The 14101-nt window shown below is 49.6% G+C and overlaps 1 protein-coding gene across 3 annotated transcripts in view; it reads right to left on the bottom strand.

Annotated features, from left to right (window-relative positions):
* Positions 1–12860, bottom strand: part of TBC1D2B (TBC1 domain family member 2B) — a 79819-nt gene extending 66959 nt beyond the window's left edge. For 2 of the 3 annotated variants that reach the window (XM_074392594.1, XM_039469260.2), the window contains exon 1: positions 12425–12860. In XM_074392594.1, the coding sequence (XP_074248695.1) occupies positions 12425–12778 (354 nt within the window). In that variant the 5' untranslated portion in view covers positions 12779–12860. The remainder of the gene's footprint in view (positions 1–12424) is intronic. The other variant, XM_074392593.1, reaches the window with a different exon arrangement.
* Positions 12861–14101: the final 1241 nt, after the last annotated feature.

The raw sequence follows: 14101 nt of genomic DNA, 5'->3' as shown, positions 1-14101 counted from the left end.
TCCTTCCCAAAGGGTCAGATCCTACCATGTTTATAAGCCAAAAGAACAACATAACAAACCATCACAAATGAGCCACAGGAAGGAAAATATATATACAGAATGGGTCAAGTCTGCAAACCTTATAGAAAGCAATTTAAATTACATGAATAGTTCTGGGTATCCATTTCTTTAAAAGAATGCAACGGCTGCTCATAATAAAGGAACTTTTGTTTCTTAAACTTAAGGAAGGATATCTGGATCTCTAAGAAATGTATAAAATAATTTCTTCCATAAGCAATAAAAAGCACAAGAATATTGTATGCAGCCTGATAACACAAAACAAAACTGAAATGGAAAACAGACTGTGACCCCAAATCTGATAAATAACTTTACGTTCCAAATTTTCTGAGTGTTTCAAAATCATGAGCCTGGAAACAATTTCAAGGGATCTGGCCCAGCACCAGTGGGGAAAAAAATGTATTTTTTTCCTGGGAAGGTTTTGAAATCTTCTGTTTCGGCCCAGCAACAGAGACCGAGAAGGCAAATCCTAGATCTCCTGGCTCCTTGGAAAGCAGAATGCAAGGTCCATTCCTCTAGTGAACATCATAAATTCTCCTTTTGTATCTTTTAAAACTGCTATCTTAAAATCAGCATTCATACATCTTATCAAATAATCATATCTTATTAAAATAGTTCTAATGGAACTCCTTTCAAAGGCCGCGCGCACAGCTAGAACCCATAATCAATTTCCCTGAATAGTCTGCTTCGAGGTGGGCGGCCGCTCCCTGGGAAGATGTCACAAATTCCTCATCCATTCTGGCAGGCGGTGGCCTGAGGAATTCCACCATCTCTAATACTCAAGTACCCCTTTAAAAAAAGCAAACACCTTGGGAGAAAAGCCATTTCTTAAACCCCTATTCAGTATCTACCTTTTTAAGCTGTTAACCATTTAACAGAGATTAGCGGCTAAGGGTGACGGACCAGAGGAAGAGGGCCTGCAACCAGCACAAGGAAGAGCAGATGTGAGTTCCCGGGAAAGCGGGCGATGGAAACAACTGGGCTTGTGAGGGACCTGGTCACGTCGAAGCCGCTCACTGCCCAGGCCACCCGGCTGGGACGAGCCACACACTTCATCAAGACAAGGGCAGGGGCAAGGCCACTCTGCAGGCGTGCGCGTCCCTGCAGGAAACGTAGGAGCCTGTCAAAATGCTTTCTGTTTCCCAGAGAAAGGGAGCACGAGGTCTCCGAGTGACCACGGGGCTACATTCCGATGGTTCCCTCTCGGCTCTGCCATTGCACAATGTGAGAGAGTCCAGGATGAGCTCAGGAAAAATAACAACTGTAGCCACGGCCTGTGGCCTCCTGGACAGTCTTGCTCCACCCCTGTCCACAATGGCTTCCACACACTATGCAACACCACATTATTCTGCTTGATGTTTTTCAACTAAAACTAGGGCACACGAATGACTGACTTAACATGAAATTTTAAGAAATGGGAGTTGGGACAGGTTCCCAGGCTCTACCCATCAGAGATGTGGGAGGCAGTGGGGGTCCAGTACCAAGAGCTCACCTAGTCTTTCAGTGAATTGACAGGCATGTTTGGGAACCACAGTGATTTCTAACACTGTTTTCAGGTGGAGTTGACGCCTCAGGAGTAGCTGGAGGATCTGAAAGTACTTACCAGCTCTTTGGTGGTGGCAATCACTGCATTCACCCTCCCAGAAACACCCAAAGATGCCAAGTGAACACTGTTCACTCCACGAGCCTCTCTCTGAATGCTCAGAGAGGAACCCGAGAACATGGGGTCTGCAGCCACTATGATCGGCACAAGAGTCAGAAACCTTGGGGCCAATGGAGAATTGGGCCAAAAGCCATTCCCCTGGAGCATCGAAACTCAGAATGCAAACAAGATATGCCGTTATAAACCACAGAGTGTCAACCTGAGGATGGAGGGTTCACACTTCACTGGTCTCTACCCACGCAGTTTCGTTATTTCTAGTCCACTTAGAAAACCACCATCGTACAAAGTCAGTCTTTCCTTCACAGCCAAAGAGAACGTTGATCATGTTTCACAGGGGAGCCACAGAGGCCTGCAGCAGAACGGCTGGGATGCTGGAGAGACATGCAGATTCCTGAGGCCCACTCTGGCCTGCCTACCAAAGCAGAATCTCTAGGAGAGGAACCCCACAATCTGCATTAACAGAGGCTGGAAGGTTTCTTTCCCACACAAAACCTGAGAACGGCAGTTCTGAGGGAGATGTTTTCCTTTCAAAGACAGACATGAAAGAAGCCTTACCAGCACATTACCTCTAGCACAGTATACACGAAAGAGCTGTGTAAACAGTACGGTTTAAAAAGTGGTTCACTTCTGAGGCCAGAGGGCATGCCTTACAGAGCAGAAAGAGAAGACACAGCCATCTGCCACGGGCCCGTTTTCCTTTGACGAAACAAAGAGAAAACCAAGCCACCTCCAAAGAGAAGCCCTCTGAAAAGGGACGCACCAGGCCTCAGTCTCTGCCAGGGAAACATCACTGATGCCTCCTATCAAGTCAGCCCGCACTGGAAGTGGACAAGCTGTGCTGTTAACTCCCATGTGATTACACTTCTTAAATCTGTGCCCCAACAGCAAATGTTTAAAAGTACAATTTGAGTCTCTCTATACAACTACTAAAAAAAAGAATATGCCCAATTTTCTACTAATGGATTAAGATACATACATGAAGCGAGTATCATCCAACTGGTGGGCTTAAAATGGTAAGGTGCTGCTCGTGCGTTTGGAGGTTTCAGTGGCAGGGTAGCCACTAGCTAGCTGTGGGACTCAGTTTCCTCTCTGTATCATGCATGGGAAGGGTCTGATCTCTGAAGGCCTCTCCAGTTCTAACTTTGGGGCAATGACCCTTGAGCAAAAACAATGACTGCCTTTCTCCAGCTCACAAAGCCACCTAATGACAATGCCCTAATCACACCCAGAACAGACACAGAAGATCCCTGAGGCCAGAGACAGTGCTTGACTCTTGCTCAACAAAGTGTTTGGTGAATGGCCAGCTGGCTGCATCCATTTATAAAGCTGGCTACCTTCTCTGCGAGCACAGCCTCTCCTGGACACCAGAGAGCTGGAGAGGAAAATGAATACTGGGCTTGCTGCCTAGAAATAATTCCTATAATCCAAGATCAACATCTCTGATAACAACTGGCCTGTCCACCTCCAGGCCACAGCCAGGCCTGCCATCTGACACTCAGCCACTCAAGTCCCAGCCCGGGGGCCAGTCTGCTCAAGGAAGGTCTGCTGGTTTAGCCGCACCGGCCTAGGAAAGGGGCAGAAAGAAGAAACCCACAGGATCTCAGCTCCCAAATCCCCCCTTCTCCTCCTGGATTCCAGTTTTCCCAGGCAATCAATCTCTGCAAAGGCGAAGAAAATGGCCAAGCATGCAAACTCATTAGAAGATGGTGATTCCCAGCTTACTGGGAACACATGTTGCTGATCCAAGACGAACTGGGTCTTCGAGCAGCTACACAATTCCACCAAAATTTACCAACTCCCTTTTCCCACCTTCTTCAGGGAGTTTTTCTTGATAATCAGTCATACAGAACTCTCCAGTTCTGCAACGTGCACCGAAATTATTACACAAACCACAGATTTCTGGCTCCGGGTCATATCCAGATTAGCATTTTACATAGGGATATCCCCTCCCCTTCATTTACTATGAAGTGCCAGAGTCTCTCAGAATCAAAAAACTCGCAGACAATGCTGAATACGACAGACAAATACGGTCCTCTTCAGTGTTTTTTTCAAACTTCTTACAATTCTTTGGTTATATCAGATGCCAAGCTATTTTTAAAGTTAACATTACGGTTTCTTCAATCAATGGAAAATTTTCACTATTTGCAGTAAGAAGCATACTGCTTAGAGTATGATAGCTGCTCCAAAATACTTCCTGAGTGAATGGACACTGGAAATGTCCATGTGACCATGAAATGAGAGCACACCACGCACACACACAGACACACACGTGCACACAGAGAGGATACGAGAGTTTAAAGCATGCATTTAGCCAACAAGCATCTAACAGGTGCTGGCATCCTCTAAGCACAAAAGGCACAGCAGTGAACTACACCCACAATCTCCTCATAAGAGGTGACGCACAGCAGGACACAACAACAGACGCTCAAAGACTAGATCACGGAGCAAAACCATCCTGCATCTCCAGCCGACTGGGGGCCTCCTGTGCGGGCTGGTGAGCTCCTGCCTGCTGGATAATCAGGAAAGCCGCGGTCTCCCCAGGGATCCTCTCAGCTTCTTGCCCCTCACATGGCCTCACACATCCGGGTGCTCAGGACGTTTACTGAACTGAGCACTCCAGGCAGAATATTTCACAGAACACTAGTCAGAAGTCACTAACTAGTCACCACTACCCAGTTTACCATTTCCACGTTGCATTCACTCTGTGAAAGCAAACAAAGCCCGGGTGAGGGCTGGCCTGACAGGATATAGGTAAACACTCCATCAAATGTCATTAAACACCAGAACCGGAAATCGCTAATGAAAATGCCTTTCCCTCTCCCAATCTGAGAGTCACTTCTACAATGGTGGGGTCTTTTTCTTTCTTTAGAGGAAGGGGGTGTTACTATTTATACTTTGTTCTGACTGGAGGTGGGAAGTCTGCACGCCAGTGGCTCGAAGGTAGAAGCGTCTGACCAAGGAGACCTGTGCACCCTGCTCAGATGCCTCAGTGGGGTGGGGGCTGGTACACCGCCACCCCGAATGCATCTGATGCCTCCTTCCATTTCTTAAGAAATCGTTATCTCCGCGGGGGAAGGAAACTGGTAACGTGCATATGAGCAAAGCTAGTGCAGCAGGAGAGAAGTCGAGGCCAGGGAACACTAGGAATGATTCAGGAAGGGAAGTCCACGAGGGCGGGGCTGCCCCAGCCGCACACGCTTGCCAAAGCAAGCTTCACCCATCACAGCAGCCCCTACTCAGAAACAATCAAGAAGCAACAGCTTCAGCTTGCAATGATCTACTTTTAAGTCTGTTTGCCAGTATATAACACATGAATACTTCAGCCTTTCATACCCAAACAAGATAATCCTCCAACCTAGTTAAATAAAAATAGTAGGCATGACCAAACCACCAGCCACAGTCTGAACATCTGTGTCCCCACAAAATTCATGTGTTGAGACCCAGTCCCCAAGATGATAGTATTTAAGAGTGAAGCCTTGCGGGAAGTGATTCCGTCATGAGGGCAGAGCCCTCTGGAATGAGATCAGGGTCCTCATAAAAAAGGCCAGAGTGGTAAAAGGAATTTGAGGAGAAAAATACGTGTAGACAGATGCATATATACATATGTACTAACGTACATACATACATACATACATAGAGACCCCGGAGGGAGCTTGCCCGTCCCCTTCTGCTGTAAGGACACCACTGGAAGGCACTACTCTAACGCAGAGTGAGCCCTCACCAGACACCAAATCTGCTGATGCCTTCATCTTGGACTTCCCAGACTCCAGAACTATGAAAAATGTCTGTTGTGTATAAGCTACCCTGTCTATGGCATTTTATCACAGCAGCCCGAATGGACTGAAACGACCTATTTGGGAACAGAAGAAAGGAGAACAAATCTATTTGTCAAATCCTGCTTAAAACTCTTTACTGACTCTAGCTCTAAGTCCTGCCCTGGCCCCAGGCCTGCTTTCTCTTCCAAAACCTAAGTCCCCTTCACCCCTAGCTGCCACCAGACACTCCAGTCCCTCACGCAAGCAGCACCCCCACCTACGGTCCTCTGCTTATGCCATTTCCTCTCCCCACAACACTTGATTTCCGCCTCCCCACCCCCTAGTCAACACCGACTCAGCCTTTGTGTCCCAGCTCAAATGTCGCTTCTTCAGGAAAGTCCTAGCCCTCCCCCATCCCTAAACCAGATCCAGATCCTGAACCATACACGCACCGCACCGCTTTCCTTCCAAACCTCCCAGCACTGGCTGGTGCTTGTTATATTGTATTAACATCTGTCCCCGCCTACCCAAAGCCCCGTGAGGACAGGAACTGTTTGTCTTGTCCAGTCATATGTCCAGTGTCTCAGCACACTGAGCGAGCGAGCGAGTGTGTGAGTAGCTCCTGAGGCCTCCCTAGAACACAAGTCAGTGAACTACAGCCTGGGGTCATTTCCAGCCTCTGCCTATTTCTGCACAATCTGGACAGTTTTTACATTTTTACTTTGCTATTTTGTTTTTTTGAAACAGGTTCTCCCTCTGTCACCCAGGCTGGAGTACGGTGGCGCGAACACAGCTCACTGCAGTCTCCACCTCCTGGGCTCAAGCAGTCCTTCTGCCTCAGCCTCCCAAGTAGCTGGGACTAAAGACAGGCGTCATCACACCTGGCTTAGTTTTTTTTGTTCCTTTTTTGTTTGTTTGTTTTTTGTTTTTTGTTTGTTTGAGGATTTTCACTCTTGTCGCCCAGGCTGGAGTGCAATGGCGCCACCTCAGCTCACTGCAACCTCAGTCTCCTGGGTTTAAGCGATTCTCCTGCCTCAGCCTCCCAAGTAGCTGGGATTACAGGCGTGCGCCACCACACCCAGCTAATTCTGTATTTTTAGTAGAGACAGGGTTTCACCATGCTGGTCAGGTTGGTCTTGAACTCCTGACCTCAAGTGATCCACCCACCTCAGCCTCTCAAAGTGCTGGGATTACAGGCGTGAGCCGCCGTGCCCAGGCATACCTGGCTAGTTTTAAAATTTTTGTAGAGATGGGGTTTCTCTTTGTTGCCCAGGCTGGTCTTGAACTCTTGGGCTCAAGTAATCCTCCCACCTATGCCTCCCAAAGTGCTGGGATTACAGGAGTGAGCCATTGTGCCCAGCTAACGTTTTCAAATGGTGAAAAAAATCAAAAGAGTATTTTATGAAATGTGAAAATCATATGAAATCCAAATTTCAGCATCCGTAACTAAAAGTTAAAACACAGCTATATTGATTCTATGGTTGTTTCTGTACTACTACAGCAGAATAGTGATGGATAGCAGGATATGCAAAACCTAAAATCCTATGTGGCCCTTTACATAAAAAGTTTGCCCCTGATCTAACAGTGTCCTTGGAGTCCTGACTATGGGCATGAAATACCAGAGACCTGAAAATACGGAACCGACTGTAAGCCCACTCCTCTGGGAAAGGGTGAGTCATAACCCCTGTTGGATTCCTGACGTCCGTTACATTCAGTGGGCATTCACTGAATGGTTGCCACCTCCATGGCATAGGCAAGAATGGCATGTAATACGCCTGTATATTTGGGAGTTCTGGCCGATCAATTCTAAAGGGTCAGGGCTCATACTAAAACCAGTGCTTACTGGGTGACCATTTTCTATTCATTCATTCAACAAATGAATGAACCGTACCTTAGTCAGTTCAGGCTGCTCTAACAGAGACAAGGCACAGACTGGGCGGCTTAAACAACAGAAACTTACTCCTCAGTTCTGAAGGCTGCAAAGTCCAAAATCAAGGTGCTGGTCAATTTGCTTCCTGCTTTGCAAAGGAATGCCTTTTTGCTGTATCTTCATAGGTGGAGAGGGAGCTCATCTCTCCAGGGTCTCTCTTTATAAGGGCACTAATTCCATTCATGGAGGCTCCACCCTCATGACCTAATTACCTCCCAAAGGCCCTGCCTCTAAATATCATCTCATTGGGAGTGGGTGCTTCAACATAGGAATTTTTCAGGAACATAACACTAGTCTATAGTATGTCTCCTTTGTGCCAGATACTGTTGCAGGAGCTGAGGATCCACACAGCCTGGACAGAGACTCCCCTGCAGTGAGGGCTGTGTGAGAGGCAGTGGGAGACGGAATGCCACCGTGCACTGTCACAAGCATAATACTCAACTTGCCTGGAAGGAGCCTACTAATTGGAAAGCCATGAAAAGTTAAATCCCCATACCTTAAAGAGTTAAATCATGCTTCCAGACCGAGCAGATGCCCTGGGGCAGAACAGCTCAGGAGAACCCTGCAGCAAAGAGGGCTGGTTCACCACATCCATTTTGTACTGAGCACACTATGATTACCAAGCCGACAAATGTTTGTCATTAAGAGAAATTTCAACACCAGGGAATGTGCATTCCCACCACAATGGGTTAAGAATAGGGGTACACAGCTATTCAGTTACACGTGGCTGGGAAGCCAACACACGTGTCCATTTAGCACCAAGCACCTAAGGAGGGAGGAATTCATGTGCTGACTGTCTGAGGACGCTCTCTTGCTCCAAAGCCTACAGAGATCTGGAAGAGCAAGGCTGTTTCAGCTTCATCCTTGGTCAGTCACATGCTCTCCTTCCCCTAAATGCCTCAGATTCCAGCAAAGCTCGTGAGAAGCCTCCAGCACCCCTGCACACAGAGAGGCACAGAAGAGGCATCGGCCTCTGCCAGACCCTTGCGGCAGTTTCTAGACATGTCCAGTAAAAGGTACGACATACTCTGGTAAAGAACTGGGCAGTCAAATGTTCCCTTGTGATACTCACTATCCAAAAAGGACAGATATCAAATGCAGTAAAAGGAAAGACTACTACTGTACCTTATCTGATCCAAAACAAAGTCAAAAAAAAGTAGACTTGTCAGATCAGACAATATACAATGATACTCCACATTTTGGACACTCACTGTTCCCAGAACCTCTATCTTTCGGAGAGGAACTGAGTCTAGCTTCATCATGTTGGCAAAATCCCATCCCCTGTCTAGCCTCTATTACCTCATAAGCCACCAGATCAAATCCCTAAGTTTGGGAATAGAAGAGTTTACCATGAAATTCCTATATCAGCTTTCACTAAGACTCACACAGTAAAACATTTTGAAAAAGCCCAACAAAACCACAGCTTCTCCAGAGAAAGCTGAAAGATGCTTCAAAGTAAGAAAAGCATACAATAATAGAATAAGAAAATTGCTGATTTTTCTTTACTTTTTAACCCTCTGTGAAAAGAAGTGGTATTTGTAAAATTATACACAACTAGCTGAAGTCTGAGCAGGGCTAAATCCTAACTTAAAATCCTCAGAAATCAAGATCTCCTCTATGGCTGGGCAGCCCTAAAGCGACACATTAGGTGAACATTAAGCCTTATGGGCATCAGTTCTTGCATTTGAAAGATGAAAAGGAAGATAAATTGATAATTTCCATACTTACCACCATAAAGATTTTACTCCCACAGCTGAAAAGATGTTAACTGTACAATGAAATTTATCTTTCTTCAAACACACCCATACTCTAAAACCCTGCTACCCTCGTCCCCCGCTTTTTTTTTTTTTTTTTGAGACAAAGTCTCACTCTGTCGCACAGGCTGGAGTACAGTGATACCATCTCGGCTCACTGCAACCTCCGCCTCCTGGTATGCGGTTCTCCTGCCTCAGCCTCCTAAGTAGCTGGGACTACAGGCATGTGCCACCACACCCAGCTAATTTCTGTATTTTTAGTAGAGACAGAATTTCACCATGTTGGTCAGGCTGGTCTTGAACTCCTTACTTTAAGTGATCCACCTCCCAAAGTGCTGGGATTACAGGTGTGAGCCCCCATGCCAGTCCTTCCGTTCCCTTCTTCTAGAACGCCTTGCCTGTGTTTCCATTCCCACTGCTGTATATAACCAACACTCGGCCTCAGGTATTATCTTAGTCTGTGACCAATTTAACTGTACATGTCAAAATATTCCTCCAATGTCAGTAACCCAAAGGGAAATACATTTCTTTTTTAAGATGGATAGCATAATATAACAAACACTGATACACCTATAACCCAGTTCAAGAAATACTGCAAGGCCGGGCGCGGTGGCTCAAGCCTGTAATCCCAGCACTTTGGGAGGCCGAGGTGGGTGGATCACGAGGTCAAGAGATCGAGACCATCCTGGTCAACATGGTGAAACTCCGTCTCTACTAAAAACACAAAAAATTAGCTGGGCATGGTGGCGCGTGCCTGTAATCCCAGCTCCTCAGGAGGCTGAGGCAGGAGAATTGCCTGAGCCCAGGAGGCGGAGGTTGCGGTGAGCCGAGATCGCGCCATTGCACTCCAGCCTGGGTAACAAGAGCGAAACTCAGTCTCAAAAAAAAAAAAAAGAAATACTGCAAAACAACAGTGGAAGCCCTGAGGCACGAATTCCCAATCACATTCCCACTCTTTCCATCAGAGGCAACCGCCACCTGGAAACCAGGGCTCATTAGCTCCAGGCAGCTCCTCCTCCCCCCACACAACAGACATTCTTATGCCCTGCAGCACTGTTCCACGTGATCTTCCTAACCTTTCCATAAGTGGTATTCTCAACACAATCAGTCTGTAACTAATTTCTTGCTCAATTTTATGCTTGTGAGAGTAATCCACATTGACACCTGTATTTCTAGCTCTTTTGTTTACCACTGCATAATATTCCATTATATGAATACACTACATATTTGGCCAAAGACGCTGCTTGATGTTTCATATGCCATGTAGTGCCTACTAGTGTCCATGCCACTATGGAAAATGTGCCAGCCGTTTTCCATAATATTCTCTAGAATCCTCACAACCACCTAATGAGGAAGGTACAATTCCCACTAGACCAAAGAGGAAACTAAGGAAGGGAAGGGATGCAGCTTGTCCAACACGTGAGCAACAGACTCCTGCTTCAAGTTCAAGTCCATCCAAGTTTAAAGCCACACTCCTGACAATATGCCTTGTAACCCTGCTTATGTAGATTCAGATTTTTTTTTTTAAATGAAAAAAACTGACAGAGGAATCTACAGTCATCTGGGAAAAGTCTGAAACACAACACTCTATTTTCTTTAACAAACACCCCACAGGAAATTCATCCGACACAGGGACAGCCCATATGTACACTGAGGAAAAGCCTGTCTTTGGCAAAGGTCCCCACCACAGGCCCATTCCCAAGTTTACGCAGGTGCTCTCTAAGTAACCCTGAGTAGGACTGCAACCTGAGTTGGTTTCCTTTGGGGAAACAGGCTGTCTGCACCCGCTTACAGACAGGACAGGGGAGCCCGAGAGAACACGGGAATCAGATCCTTCTTGAATTGGCAAAAGCTGAGTCGACAAAGCTCTAAGAACATCTCCCAGGAGCAGCTCCAGCTGTTGGCAGCTCTGGGGATCTGAGGAGCTGTCCTGAGCTCACAAGGCCAGGTGCTTGCCTGCTCTGCTCTATGTGTGGCCAGCTTCGTCACTGCTTTCATACACCCCAGACCAACCCTGCTGCCCTGGAGAAAGCCCAACGTGCGATACGGAAGAAGAGTCAGTGAGGGTGGAGACTCACAAGAACCAGGCAGGGAGCAGAGCCTGTAGAAAGGACACCCAGCTCCAGGCCTGCACCCCAGATCCCTCCAAGTGCTCAACGCAGGTGGGCCCCTAGGAGGTGACAGTTTAGTCCCCCGGGACTCCCAAGGGCAGGGAAGGCCTCTCAGCACCAAGACTCCTGACTCTACTCTCCCACTTCTACACTGTATCTCCCACTGTGTCTGTTCGCTGGAGGATTAATGGAGCCTCAAAGGAGCAAGGCGCAACTGGCTGAAGCGACCCCCTCCCAACTCTCCCAGACAAAGCAAGGAGCAAGAAAACAGGCCTGCCACCTACTGGCTGTGCGCCCTTGGCGGAAGCATCCCTGCCCACTCCGGAGAGAAACGCAGTGGCCTGTCTCGAAGGGCCCGTCATCTCTGACTCTTTCTGTCCATAGGGCTAAAGGCACCGTGGCTCACCCCTGGCTTCCCAGCACTTTGGGAAGCTGGTTGGGGAGGAGGGTTTGAGCCCAGGAGTTCGAGACTAGCCTGGGCAACATAGTGAGACCCCCGTTTATTAATAAACATCAAAAATTTTTTTGATTAGTCAGGCGTGGTGGCCCAAGCCTGCGGTCGCAGCTACTCGGGAGGCTGAGGGGGGAGGATCGCATGAGGCCAGGCACGGAGGCTGCAGTGAGCCAAGATCGCGCCCCTGCACTCCACCCTGGGCAACAGAGCAAGATCCTGTCTCTGAAAGAATAAGTAAATAAAAATAAAACAAATGCACTAATACTGAGCAGTTTAGAGTACGATTCATTCAATCCCAACACCCCAGAGGCAGGTACTGCTGCTCTCCCTTGTCCCAGAGACCGAGGCGCCAAGGTCACGGCCGCAGCCCTAAAGGAGCCCCGGGGGCAGAAGGCCGCGCTCGTGGGTGCCCGGGGGGGCCGCACAGGGCACCCGCGGGGCGGCGGGGGGACCGCGGAGAGCGGCCCGCGAGAAGGCGGAGGGCCACGACGGGTCGCGGCGCCCGAGGCGGGAGGCAGGGCCCGGGGGCCCCCGCCAGGCCGGCCGCAGCCCAGGTGGAGGGGACGGGAGCGGGGCGGGATGGGCAGCGGCGGGAACACGCGGGCGGCCGCGCGCCGGGGCGAGGAGGCCGCGGAGGAAGGAGGCGGGCGGCGCCGGCGCGCGGCCGGGGCGGGCGGCGGGGGGCGGCGCGCGGTCCCACCTTGAGCACCGTGACGGCCCCCGCGGTGCGCACCTGGAAGTGCGCGGGCGGCTCGGCGCCCGGCTCCGCCGCCTCGTCGGGGCCCTGGTAGCTGAAGCAGGCGTCGGCGATGTCCAGGTGGCCGAGGGGCAGCGCGTCCTGCGGGCTCTTGAAGTAGTAGAGGTAGCAGCGGCGCGCGTCGAACACGAACCAGCGGCTGCGGTAGCCGCGCAGCGGGCCCTTGCCCGACAGCTTCTGCAGGTAGCCGCACAGCCGCGCCGGCTCCCGCGCGGGACCCGCCCCGGGCTCCGCGGCCGCGCCCTCGCCGCCGCCGCCGCCCTCGCCTTCTTCCGCCCGGGCTCCGGCCCCGGGCATCCCTACCGCGAGCCGGCCGTCGGCGCCCACGCCCGCGCCCGCGCCCGCGCCCAGCGCCTCCGCCCCGCGGCCGCTGCGCCCCTGCCCCTCCGCGCCGCCCCGCCGCGGCGCACGGCCCGCGGGCGCGCAAAGCAGCCTGGGACTTGTAGTCTCGCCCCCGCCCGCCCACTGGCCGCTGCCCCCGCAGCCCCGCGGGTCGGTGGCCTTAGTGCTACGTGGGCTCCGAGTCCCCGCCCCGCCGGGCGAAGCGATGGTCTGTTTCTTTACGGCGGTGTAGGTACGTGGGAGTGTGCATCTCTCAAAACCCAACGGAGTGTCGACTTAAAACCGCGTTTCACGCTGTGTACCTTATTCTAAAACACTGGATTTTTAAGTCTCCCTCCTGCCAGAGTCTCCAGCTAATATTGTAAAAATGAGACAGCCTATTGCCTCGTGCTGAGTAAATATTTGCAGAATTCACGGGAGCCAACGCGTTTCCTGTCTGTCCAGACCTCAGTTCATTCATTGAATTCACCATATGTTTATCGAGCGCCTTCTGAATGCCAGGTATGGCTCTGTAAGCCAGGCCCTGGTGGATACAGCAGTGAACAAACCAGTCATTCTTCTGCCCTCGTGGAGATTATATTCTAAGGCAAAGAAGTGACACACAAGAAAGCAGGCAAGTGTAACGTGTGCTATGTTGTATAAATGCCGTGATGGCATGTAAATGATTACCAGTTAAAATAGCACCTAGTACTTATCAGTGCCTCGTAGATTAACTTATTTGAACTCTCACAACCTCAAAAGGCAAATCTATGGCTTTGTAATAAAGCAAAGAGAATGAATAAGACCAAGTATTTGCCAGCACAACAGGGTGACTAGAGTCAAAAATAATTTGACTGCACATTAAAAAATAACCACAGGAGTGTAATTGGATTGTAGCACAAAGGATAAATGCTTGAGATGATGGAACCCCTACTTACCCTGATATGATTATTATACATAGCATGCCTGTATTAAAAAAAATCTCATGTAACCCAGTCAGGCATGGTGGCTCAAGCCTATAATCCCAGCACTTTGGGAGGCCGAGGCGGGTGGATCACAAGGTCAAGAGATCGAGACCATCCTGGTCAACATGGTGAAACCCTTGGCCGGGCGCGGTGGCTCAAGCCTGTAATCCCAGCACTTTGGGAGGCTGAGGCGGGTGGATCACGAGGTCAAGAGATCGAGACCATCCTGGTCAACATGGTGAAACCCCGTCTCTACTAAAAATACAAAAAATTAGCTGGGCATGGTGGCGCGTGCCTGTAATCCCAGCTACTCAGGAGGCTGAGGCAGGAGAAT

Source organism: Saimiri boliviensis, chromosome 2 (assembly GCF_048565385.1).
Source record: "Saimiri boliviensis isolate mSaiBol1 chromosome 2, mSaiBol1.pri, whole genome shotgun sequence".
Classification (NCBI taxonomy): domain Eukaryota; kingdom Metazoa; phylum Chordata; class Mammalia; order Primates; family Cebidae; genus Saimiri; species Saimiri boliviensis.
Note: the sequence above shows the minus strand (reverse complement) of the source record. Positions and strands in the feature narration are given on the sequence as shown.